The sequence below is a fragment of the Calliopsis andreniformis genome, unplaced genomic scaffold (genome assembly GCF_051401765.1).
Source record: "Calliopsis andreniformis isolate RMS-2024a unplaced genomic scaffold, iyCalAndr_principal scaffold0022, whole genome shotgun sequence".
Classification (NCBI taxonomy): domain Eukaryota; kingdom Metazoa; phylum Arthropoda; class Insecta; order Hymenoptera; family Andrenidae; genus Calliopsis; species Calliopsis andreniformis.
In genome coordinates this window covers 9,167,202-9,179,739 of record NW_027480432.1, presented here as the reverse complement: position 1 = coordinate 9,179,739, position 12,538 = coordinate 9,167,202, and the positions used below count along the sequence as shown (strand labels likewise).

The following is a 12,538-nucleotide window of genomic DNA, read 5'->3' as shown; positions in this document are numbered from 1 at the left end:
ATTACATACAAGTATGAAGTAAAAGCCCATCTCATACCAAGCATTCAAGTTTCCTCAATCATCCGCTAAAACCACAAGAAAATAATAGTCAAAGCTCATGAAAATGAGCCAAACGTATGTCCTCGTAAATCATGAGAGGTATGTTATATATGTAACAGTACATTTGATTGACAACGTGAGCATGTCTGTAACCCTGTAACCGCAATAGATAATATCCCCGTATCAACACCACGTCCCATGTACCGCTGATCAGAGCGATACTAACTTTCTGTACGGTTCCATCTCACCGCGTCTCGACTTTGGAGACGTCCTTTCCTTTCTTTTTTTTCTTATTTCTTTAAGCATTCCGTATCTTGACGCCAGTACCGTTATTGGTGTTACCGTACACCTGACTAAATTTATTGCACGTTCAGATTATCCAATGGCCGAAGAGCGGCAGTTGGTCAGTAAACGCATACTGGGAGTCAGAGAGTATCCCATAATATGAGTTGTCTAGTGTAACCTCTCAGTTTTTCCAGATATGAAATAATTTAATAAATTGGATTTTTGTTCGAAATTACAGGGGTATTATTAACAAACTAGTGGAAGTGATATTGAATAGCTGACAATCAGTTTTTATGTAACTAAAGTAAGTAACCATGATTTTGTCAGTGCTTTCAAATTGACCACCGATGAGGAAACTTATGAACTAATAAATGTACTGGTCGTCACATAAAACTCTAAATTTTATTGGATAGGTGTTCAGATATGTCGTAAAACACTTTAAACGTTAGCATGGGGAAGTTATGTTCACCTGTCTGACAATTAGTTAAAATTTGTATCTAGTCGTTTAAAGTTGAGATACAGGATTAAGGGCAACTTAAAAGAACATGAAGAGTTTGAAATTTCCTTTACATGCTAATATCCATAACTATAAAATAAAATAAAATGTAGTTTATGCTTTGATTCTTTCAGAGACCTAGATGACATTTCTATTTCTGAGGTACTGATTCTAAAAGCAATAATATCCAGTAAACAATTTAAAGCATGCTTTAAAAATTACATATACATCTCTAGTCGATTCAGAACAAGGTTTTCACATCTTTTTTTACGCTTCTCTAAAGCTTGAGAAGTGTGACTTAATAGGCTCTGACTCTGGATTCTAGAGTCCACAAATAGTATTCAGATATTTCTATAACTTCATTTATATGAAAGTTCAGACTTTTAAAATACAGAGAGGGGCAAAAGAAAATTTCAAATTAAAATTTGTGCACAAAAGTAGTACTTAGTAAGTACCACGCTAAATACTTAGTTTTATATTTCTGCACCATAAAACCGAAGTATATTGCCTAAGTCATAAAGAAAATATGTAGATTTAATACACTGTAGCTCTGATTCTGGGGAGCAGGTTTGAAACAGTCATTTACAATTTCAGTATATCTTCTCATCTTGTACGACATGGAAAATCCAATTTTTCAAAAAATTATGTGTTCCTTTCATCTAGCTCTTAAACTTAATTGTATCTCCCACGTGTAATTTTCTTATTAGAATGTGGAAGCCATGCAGAGAAGAAATATTTCTTCTTTTGTTTGCAGAACGATTACTACTTACCGCCGCGATCAACATGGTCCAGGGTGTCCCCACAGCAAACAAAGAAACAAAGAGGCAGCACCACGTGGAAGGTCGGCAGTGCGATGTTAATTATTTCCGCTATGCTGGTATTAATTGCTGTCTTCGCGATCGCGGGACTGGCGTTATGGATGGGAGGTTTGTTCATGCTTTATAACTCTCTCGCTACATTATCCACGAGCTTCGTGCCCTAAAAGAACATTAAATGAATCAATGCATACTCATGAACGATTAAACCTTTTTTCAGCTCTTCGAACGGACTCGAAGAATGGTAAGTTTTACGCTTCACCAATTAACGTGACAAATGATAGCGTTACGTGAAATTTTCGAAGACTAACGAACCACATTTCGTTCATAATTTCAGCGATCGTTGGGTTCTCGTGCAGTTTCAGGGTGGCTAAGGGGGAAAAGTACAATCCTATGTTGAAATTGAATACCAGTATGGTGTTCAGGGAAAAGGAGCGAAAATATAAGAATATAGTAAGTGAAGGGATATCTGTTTAATGATTGAAGAACTTTATATTGAATTTACAGTGGCTTTTAAAAGGAAATTTAAAAGCAAGCAAAATGAAGAAATATAGTAATCTTACAAAACAAAATTATTATTTATATTAAATATTATTAATACTACAGATTTATATGCATTTATGAAAATTTGAAACGTATAAAAAATGACAGAATTCAAATTTCATTAATAAATAATGATATTAAAAAAATTCAACTTCAATTCAAATTTCAATATCAAATAATATCCAATATGAAACAATTTAACTTTCAATTCAAATTTCAATTTTAGTTTTCAATTTCAATGAAGAAATCTCGTCAATATGAAGTAAAATATTCATTATAAAAGTTATTAATATTCATATTTGCAAAGATTAATTTTAAATCTTCCTTTTTCCGCCAATATGCATTGGAATAATGATGGTTAATAAATTATTGTTGTGTTTCAGTTCGAACTTCTTTTTAGAAGAAGTGTCTTGGGCACCGCTTATCAGAAAACTGTTATCGACAAGTTCGAAAGCGGTATACTAAGAGTTTTCTTCAGGATATATCTAGATAGGAGGAAGGTGCCACGATCGATTACAAATGTTGAGGATACAATCGAGGACATTATTGCGAAGGAGACGTATTCAACGTCCTCCTTGTTCAAGGACATGGAACTGGACCTCACCAGCATATCCGTAAAAAGTAAGCATCCGTTAGGAGCAACGATTCTAGTTCCATGAAATCGATACTGTAATTATAGTATTTCTACACTTTTTATGCTTTAACTCATTTTTGTTGAACGTTCAGGTATGTACATTTTTCTAATTACGAGAAATACAGATTTCATAGACCACTGACTATTTAAAGATGAAAGGATATATTTTAGAATTTTTGTGAATTTTGATAGTATTTTTTAGTGATGAGATATAGACTAAGTCATTAAATATTTGTTCTAAGTCATTAAGTATTTCCATTTATCAATTAATCATCTCAATTTCATATACCAGAATCTATATATTTTCTTCCCACAATTCAGGAATAAATCAAGAAGTAACGGGCAGTCAAAAGCACACGCAACAAAGAAACGCGATGATCACGAAAAATGGCCTCCTGCGTCCCAACAGGAATAGTTCCTTGATAACAAGTCCCAAAACGAAGACGAAACCAACTAAAACGGAGCCCAATGAGCCAGAAATCGACTTCAGTAATATACCCACAATTCAAGGAACATACACAGCCACAAAAGTGAACGACACTCAAAAGAAAGTGAACTCTACTCAAGAAAGTGTCAAAACGCAACTTGACAATAAAAATGATACTAAAGAATCATCCGTACCTCATCTCCAGACTACGATGAAATCCTCCAGCGTAGAAGCAACCACCGAGCCAAGTCCCATTGCAGTCCAAACAACTCTGAAGATAAAAGAAAAAGTGAATTACACTAAACATGACGAGGCAGTCCAAAAACCAACTAAAAGGGTACCCACGTCCACAATGTCCACAACACAAACCGAGATTGAGGATCTCTTCAAGGACTTCCGCAAGCCTGACTTCGAGACTTCACCCTGGAGGCCGATTATACCTGGTTACATAAACACAGAACTGAAATTATTACCAGACACTGAAAAAACGAATTACAAAGTGAATTACAGCAACGCAAACACTGGGGATGTGGTTGCCTCGGATTCAATAAAGATCCCTCAGTACAATGTCCAAGCTAGGATTCCTGAGTCATCTACACAGCGTGTGAAGCCATCAGAGCCACCAGAGGCAGCAAACTCTTACATAGATATACCTGGCATGAGCACCTTTGACACGGAAGACACCGATTTCCCACATGACAGAATAGTGCCTCAAGAAATGGTCAATTTTAGGGTAAATGGTAAATTTAAAAATAAGATTCCAGGACTGCTGGAGGATGGACAGATCTTCACTGCGCCTCCACCAGGTAAAGTGGATGAAGGTAAAAGACCAGATATAGAGGTTTCTGGTCAGCTTCCACCTGAAACCTATGATGTTAGACTTAGGACATCTTCTCAACCTGAAAAGATGGAATCCTCGTCCATGAAACCATATCATTCTGACAAAAATGAGACAGGTTGGAGAGTTCCTGGAATAGTTCTAGGAGGAGTTCCTTTAGGAGGTGACAGAGGCTCTGAATCGATGAAGGGAAACAAAAGAGGTACCACTACAAGGGATAAAGAAAATTCAGATAATTTCTTACTGTCTAGTACCCCAAAATGGCAAAAACCTGTCTATTCAAACGAAGAGTCGACTACCATAGTGTCGAGGATAGGAGTAGCAGAGCCTGTTCCAGACACAGACATCGAATTGGAACCCAGGAATAAGTACTCTGATATCCAAGCTGTTGAAAAACATCATAGCAATACTTTACAGGACAGAAAGGTTGACAAAACTTCGCAGGAACCTGTTTATACTAGCTACAAAACTCCTGATCTGAATGGAGCTGGCTTCAGACCTAGTTTGATTGAGAATTCTGGAACACTAAAACCTTTCAGGCACACCATACCCGTTGACAAGATTACAAGTGCTCTTAATTCTGAAAAAGCTAACAAGGAAACGAATACTGTAACAGATAGCACTACAAGTAATGGAAATTTAAATGGAAAAATTCAGGTAAATACTGACTTAAAGAGCAAAGAGAATTATTCAAAGAAAAATGAAAGTGAGATAGAGAAAAGTAAAATAACACCAGGAAACCTGAAAGAAGTTATCGAAATAGAAACTTCTGTGGAGGATCTTGATAGTAACTCTAAAGCTCCTTTGAAATACTCCGAAATTGAGTTATCAGAAGGTGTGACATCAACCGAGTCGACTACTCAGGGCATAATAGATAACGAAAAGTTCTTGAAACTAAGCACCACGGAAGTCTACTCAGAGATGATACATCCGCTCCATAACAATGTCGATAAATTAGTCATGCAGAATGAAGGTCCAAAAGTGGCACCGCCAGGAAGGCTGACACCTAATGCTACCTTCCTATCAAGGAACTCCACCTTCATCGAAATCGACACACTGAAGCACACACCTGGGCAAACTGAGGAAAATGCCAATTCATCGAAAAACAAACCCCTCGTTGATACAGAAGCAGAACTAGACAGGCTCTCCAATGGCACAGCAAACAGGCCTACCAGCTCTCTTGAAACTCGAAGGAAAATATACAATGACACTCTGAAAGCTTACGTGGTAGAAAACTTAGTCACTCTGGCGCCTGCCAAGAGCAATACTGGCATTGGTCGACCTGTCAGACCAAGACCTAAGATCGACAAGGAGAAAGAAGTAAAGGTCGCCGAAAAATTCACAAATCGAAGTTCCTCAGATGACACTCTACTCCTGGAACAATTATTCGGTGTCCAGAATCATGAGAGAAATACATCAGACCGTCAAGACCACTTTGCATCGCAATCAGAATTGAATGATTCAAATGAAGGCCATGGTAGGATCGAGCAGATCGTAGAAGTAGTGACGTCTATCAGCACTAAAGTGTCTTCGAGCATCAAAGACGATCCCATCGTGATGAAACTGGTGGTCACTAACTCTACGTCCCTTCCAGTGATACATTCAGTGTCACACGAAGAAGAGTCATCGACTCCCCAAATAACAGTACCTGAGGATTTCCCTGTTGATGTCAGCCAAGAAGAAAATCGTGCCTTCAAGAACCACCTAAACGTGAACTCTTCCAATAAAGAGACAGTAACAGAGAAGACTGCTTCTTTGAAGTCTGCTGGCGTGCAAACGATCCAGACATCAGACAGGAAGATTTCTACCATAGAAGAGAATCGATTTCTCTTGGAGAAGCTTAAACAGTTAGCTGAGATCGGTAGCGAAGACAAGCCAGTGAAGAGTAGTAAAAACAGTTCAAGACCTGGAACCCTACAGTCCCATGTCCTCGGTCAATCGGAAGTGAAATCTTTTCTTGATTTTGATAAGCTGAAGGAAATCGCAGACATAGCAACTGGGAACCAGACCCTGATGAACTCCAGCGCAGGGTACACGATGACCAGAGATGGCGTCGAGATATTCACGAAGATCTTGACTAAAATTGAGGATCGCACTGACAAGATGATCTCTACCACAGAAAAAAATGCGAAAAGTGGTAAGTACTCCTGAAAGTGTTTGCTAAGTGAATTGTACCTAATTTGAATTTTTTGGAAGCGTAATTGAAAATTCTTATCCCATCCGTTTTCACAGATGATTGTTTCGGTTTCCTATGCAGAGACGGCAAATGCCTGCCTTCCAGCGGCAGATGCAACATGCTAGGTGAATGCCCGAATTCGGAGGACGAGGCGAACTGTACGTGCGCAGACTTTCTGAAGGCACAACTGTTACATCAAAAAATTTGCGACGGCATCGCCGACTGTTGGGACTACTCCGACGAAACAGACTGCGGTACTTATTTCATCTCTTCTTTATATTTTGTTGTCCATTGGTTTGGACAAGTTTTTTTTTAGAATACAAGACTGAGTTAGCAGACCAATATTGATAAACCAATATTATACAGTAATACTAGATCCTCAATTAACTGGGTCTCAGTTGTGATTACTCAAATAGTAAAACCTTAATTAACTTAGTCTCAATTGATTCTCAATCTCTATCATTCAGGACTTTTATTATATTATTTGCAATAATGACGATAAAAGTGCAATAAAACGGTCATTGCGACTTGAACCATCATTTAATAGTAGTATAATAAAATTATACCCAAGATAATAAAATTTGCCATGAAGAAGGTGTTTCAGGTTTGCAATTAGTTCACAATTATTTACTGTTTTAACGAGAAGATTACAGTAGGCGTTTAACTGAGATTCAAAGCCTGATTCAATAATAATTTACAGAAAATAAAGAAGTTAACTGCAATAGGATGTTGGATATCGGAATTAATACTAACTTTAAAATTCACGATCAATTTTGCTTTTATTTTTAATAAACCATTACTAAGTGATAGTTTGATAGTTTTAGTTTACTTGAGGCCCTTGTATAGTTTCATCTTTAATACTCCAAATACCTAAAATTCTAAATATCAAAGATTGAGGAAAATCCAGTTCGGATAATTTACACTCTACTGTACTAATAGGTTATTCCAATTTTAATCGAGGTCCTACTGTGTTACAACAATCCTAAACTAATCTTTCTTTAGAAGTACCAATATCCAAAATTTTGTAATAGATTGGTGTGAAGAAGGGCAATTCGTCTGCGGTAACAGTCGCTCCTGCGTGGATCAGGACAAGGTTTGCAATGGCTTTTCCGATTGTCCTGGAGGAGAGGATGAGAAAAAGTGTGCTGCACTTATAGAAGACGATACAGTATTGGATAAAAAAGAATCCAGCTCTGAGATTACAATAACAGAAGATGAATATTCAGTCCCTGAAGAATATTCTTCAGAAATAGATTCCAGCACCAACAAGGACATCGTTTTCGATCAAGACGCAGTTGAATCCTCAATTTCAGAATCGACTACCCTTAGAACATTTAAAAGCAATGTCCACTTAGAGAAGATTGTGGTCAATAAAAATGACTCTGTTATCGAGGAAGAGATAGTGACTAGTCATCATAAACCCTCCAAAGTTAAAACCCTTGTGTCTGGAAGGGAAATATCATCAAATGCAAAGGGCATTTTGCCTCATACAAATTCCATTCATGTCAATACGAAGAAGAACGATTCATCCATGATCAATGTTAAAAAAGAGATTAATAATTACAATGAAAAGGGGTACATAAACATTCGGAAGAATGGAAAATGGGGGAAACTGTGCTTGAGTGGGATGGACGACCTTTTGCAAGAGAGGCAGGCTACCTGGACTATCGAGGACCTTGGCAGAGCAGTTTGCAAGGCAATTACCTATCAGTAAGTCATCTATAAAAATATTATTGCACATGGAATGCAATAAAATGGTATTTATAGTGGAACCCCTGTTGTTCGGACAGAATATTAGTATTGGAATTCTTTTTATAGCTTCCAAGAGTTGGAGCACTTTATATTTTTACACTTAATTACAGTAAAAAATAATCACAGAGAAATGTATACATACTATTCCTACTTCTTTATAGGCAATTTTTTCTTGAATTTGTAAGTTATAAAATATTTTGCTGTTTTCTATATTGTTGTTATATTATAAGTATAAATGCTCCAGTAAGCTGAATACAATATATAATTTAAGATATGTTACATTTGGATATTATTTGAGTAAAAAATTTCTAGATTACTCTAATCACTGAATGAATAGCCAAGTTCTCAACAATTGCTTTACATATAATAATAATTATTAAACCTGAATATAATTCTTATCATACCAAGACAAATTTATTCTTAAGATTCACTCAAGATTCAAATAAAAATTTCCAAGAACTGAAAATCAGAAAATTAAAACAAACATGTGAAGTTGAAAATTAGAGAACCCAGAAATTTGAAATTTGAAATTTTTAATTCCATCGTGACACACCAGCCTAGATACTTAAAGATTAACACTTTAAATGCCACAATGACTTAAAGAAAAATTCTATCCCTCGAATAATGACTCTAACTTCTAAAAGAATTATCTTTAATTAATTTTCACATTCTCCGCCATTATCAAACATAAAATCCATTTCTTAACAAATCGATGACCTTTCTTTAGGGATTACGACACCGTGGAAAAAGTGTCTGAAAAGCCAATGTCCAGACGATCCTACTACACATTATCCTATAACGAGAAGACAGTGGATAAAACGATTCTGACTTTCAAACCGTCCGAGTGCCCGAGCGGCGAGATTCTCAGGGTCAAGTGCAAGAACCTTGAGTGCGGGATAAGAACGCAGGCACCATCGCAGGCCAGGTATACTGACTGAACCAGTTTCCCATAATTATATGCCGTCCGGGTCGTTTATAAAACTATTTGTATACAAACTGCGCTCGGGGATAATGCCCTCCTCCTCTGCTATCGCGCGAGTAATAACAATATATATCGGGCGCAAAAAGGGCGGCGCGCGATCTGCATAAAATTAGAATTTCATAAACGATCGTTACTGCTCGAGATAACTAACTGCAATGCGATTCATCGGTATCGTAAATTTTTATCGGGCTCCGCTGGAAATATTAGATTTATCGGCACTTTACGTTCTTTTCTTATGGCTGGAGGTCTTAAAAAGTCATTATCTTCTCGAAATTAAAACCTTAAATAGAAAAATATTATTTAATGCAGTATTTTTCTATTCTCTTTTTTACATAGAATTAGTCTTTTAATAAATTGAGTACTCTAAAAAATATTCTTATAAATTTATGTAAATAAATACACCTGTGAGTGATTGATACACTCAGAATTCTTATGGATTTATAGGAAACTGTAATATGCAGAACAGAAAAAAGAATTTATGTATATAATATGCAAAAATGTAGAAGATATTGAAGAGTTAAATTTTATAAAACTTGGTGAGTGATGTAAGTCTTCCATCATCAAAATAAGAATTTGCATAAACATTCGTAGTCTATTGATCAGATTCCAAATAACAACAAACTGGTACCGTGAAAATTAAAAAAAATAATGTGTCCGAGAATAGTGGAACTTTCTAATAAAAATATTCTATTGTGAAAATACAAAATGAATAAAAACTGGCGTACCTGTTTGAGACACATGCATTGAAGTAGATCGAATCTTTCTCGTCGTTCCAGGATAGTCGGAGGTGGTAGTTCCTCGGCTGGAAGCTGGCCGTGGCAAGTGGCTCTCTACAAAGAAGGCGATTACCAATGCGGAGGAGCCCTTATCAATGATAGGTGGATCCTATCCGCAGCCCACTGTTTTTATCAGTAAGTGATACAAAGTGCATTATTAGATAAAAATGAAACTAGGTGACAAACTGAATAAATTCAATGTGATCAACTCAAGTAAGTATAATAAAATTCTATAGTCAGCACACAGAGCTACTTAAGAAAACACTGTGCTCTACAGAACAGAATGAGAATTGTCTTTAAAAATGTATTTTGTATCTGAATGTAGGGTGTGCGGTTTCTTTTATTCATTTAAGAAGGACCTCTGAGAATGAGAATGTCTAAATCTACTTAAAATAACAGTAAAGAGACAAGCAGTAACATCTTCTACAAAATGAAGATTTTAAGTTTGAGTTACTAAATCTACAAAAACTAATACTTTTCACAGTGCTCAGGATGAGTATTGGGTAGCAAGGATTGGAGCAACGCGTCGAGGAAGCTTCCCAAGTCCCTACGAGCAAGTTCTGCGTCTGGATTACATATCCTTGCACCCTGACTACATCGATAACGGTTTTATCAACGATATCGCAATGCTGAGACTCGAGAAATCGGTAGCCTTCAGCGATTACGTTAGGCCAGTTTGCCTTCCTGAAGCGGAGCCAAAAAGCGGCACTTCGTGTACAGTAACTGGCTGGGGACAGCTATTTGAGATTGAGAGGATATTTCGTAAGTACATCCTGCCTATTTTGATGATAAACTTCGAGAAATATGATTGTTAACGATTGTTACTTATTGAACAGCGGATACCTTGCAAGAAGTACAGCTTCCTGTGATCTCGACGGAGGAGTGTCGGAGGAAGACTCTGTTCCTTCCTTTGTACAGGATTACAGCGGGAATGCTCTGTGCAGGACTGAAGGATGGTGGAAGAGATGCTTGCTTGGGAGACAGTGGAGGACCTTTGGTTTGCTCGGGATCGGACAACAAGTACACTCTTCATGGTAAGGTCTATTCCAATGAAACAGGGGATATTTCAAGTTAATTCTTTACTTAGCAATGATGAATTACTGTTCAAATATTTACAACAGTATGAGTATGATTTAATATTTATAAAATATGAAACTTCTATAAAGCAAAATTATAGTAGAATATGACTTTGTAACTGAAAATATTTCTTCATAAATGTTTCTTGTATTTTATATCATAAGACTAATACTTATACTGGTAAAAATATACAATGTATCAGCCAAAGAATCTGTGTGTGAGATTCAAACATAGAGCTACACATTTTTGGAATAAATAGCCAGATGAATAACATTTCTTTAATTCAAACATTAAGCACTGGTGTAGTAAATATTCAAGAGCAAGCAAGTTTAGCAGCTATTCCCAGAATTTCTTTATGCAAACCTAATCTATTTAGCTAAAAGAATGTGGAAACCGCAGGGCTAGTAGTTAAATCTGAACAAGTTTCAAGATAAAATCATTTTCATAATGGGTGTAGAAGGAAATAACTTGATAAATTCATATCAAAGAGGATAATAAAACGTTTCAAACTTTAAAATTGATTTCCATTAAAATAAATTACCATGCTCATCCTCTGTGTTATCTACATTTAAAGCACAAAATATTCAGATAGTACCTGATAATTAAGATTCAAATGATGGACGTTTTACTATATTATTACCTGGCATTGTGTCCATAATATTAGCCTCTGTGTATAGTACTATTTTAAAAAATATATTATTTTGTCTTTAGGTATTACTTCTAATGGTTACGGTTGTGCCAGACCCGGAAGGCCAGGAGTCTACACAAAAGTGCATCATTATCTGCCTTGGATCGAACACGTCATTGCAAAAGAAGATATACGATCTTCAACTCTGACTTGTAAAGGTCATCGATGTCCTCTTGGCGAGTGTCTACCTAAATCTCGAGTATGCAATGGATTCTTAGAATGTTCTGACGGTAGCGACGAGCGCAACTGTCCTGTTAATGTTTAACCAGAAAAGACTGATTATACTTGTTACTCTGCGTATTTATTCGTTCACTCGTCTGCGTTGAGAGCAAATAGAATACTCTTCAAACTAAACAGGCTGTAATTCCGAGGACATTGTTAAAGGAAAGATTGTGAAACGAGGTTTCAAACTGAAAGGAACATAAGTGCTGGAAAAATGTTTCAGGGAAGCTTCTGTAAAATATTAAACGTTCATTAATTTCTATGTATGTGCAATATGTAGGTAGAAATCAAAAATTGAAGATAAATGTTAGAGTGTACTGAACATCGGTATAAAGTGTTGAAGGAGTTGCTTATTAATCATAAGGACACTATGCAACACTGAGTTCTTATACTCCTCTATACAATTATCTTTAAGAATCGTAGCTAATATTAATCGCGCGATGACTGTAGGAATAAATTATTAGGAAATCATTTGCGGCATTATTCGTTCAATGATAACACGAATAGTCGTAAAGAATAGTATCTCTGAGTCGCACGCACGACTCAAAAATACTTGGCATAGAAATATTTAAATAGACCTGGCATTTTGGTTCTTTGTAATAGTAAAATGAATCTCTAGGCCACGTATTCTCGTGCTCACCGTTTTAGTCTCTTCGTAAGTCCGAAGATTTTTAACTTGTATATATCGTGCCTAATGTATTATGTAAAAAAACTTTTTAATACTAATAAATAAATAAATGGAAACAAAAAAAGTGATGTTTTGTTACGTTGGTTCCTGAAAAATGTAA

At 36.2% G+C, this 12,538-nt stretch overlaps 1 protein-coding gene across 1 annotated transcript in view; it reads left to right on the top strand.

Annotated features, from left to right (window-relative positions):
* The window catches only part of LOC143186639 (uncharacterized), a 42,561-nt gene extending 30,113 nt beyond the window's left edge, over positions 1-12,448 (top strand). The window contains exons 2-13 of the mRNA XM_076390346.1: positions 1,575-1,746; positions 1,856-1,879; positions 1,973-2,088; positions 2,562-2,799; positions 3,134-6,214; positions 6,310-6,507; positions 7,285-7,963; positions 8,733-8,930; positions 9,764-9,898; positions 10,248-10,525; positions 10,600-10,797; positions 11,552-12,448. Coding sequence (XP_076246461.1) covers positions 1,575-1,746; positions 1,856-1,879; positions 1,973-2,088; positions 2,562-2,799; positions 3,134-6,214; positions 6,310-6,507; positions 7,285-7,963; positions 8,733-8,930; positions 9,764-9,898; positions 10,248-10,525; positions 10,600-10,797; positions 11,552-11,793 — 5,559 coding nt within the window. The 3' untranslated portion in view covers positions 11,794-12,448. The remainder of the gene's footprint in view (positions 1-1,574; positions 1,747-1,855; positions 1,880-1,972; positions 2,089-2,561; positions 2,800-3,133; positions 6,215-6,309; positions 6,508-7,284; positions 7,964-8,732; positions 8,931-9,763; positions 9,899-10,247; positions 10,526-10,599; positions 10,798-11,551) is intronic.
* The last annotated feature ends 90 nt before the right edge of the window (positions 12,449-12,538 follow it).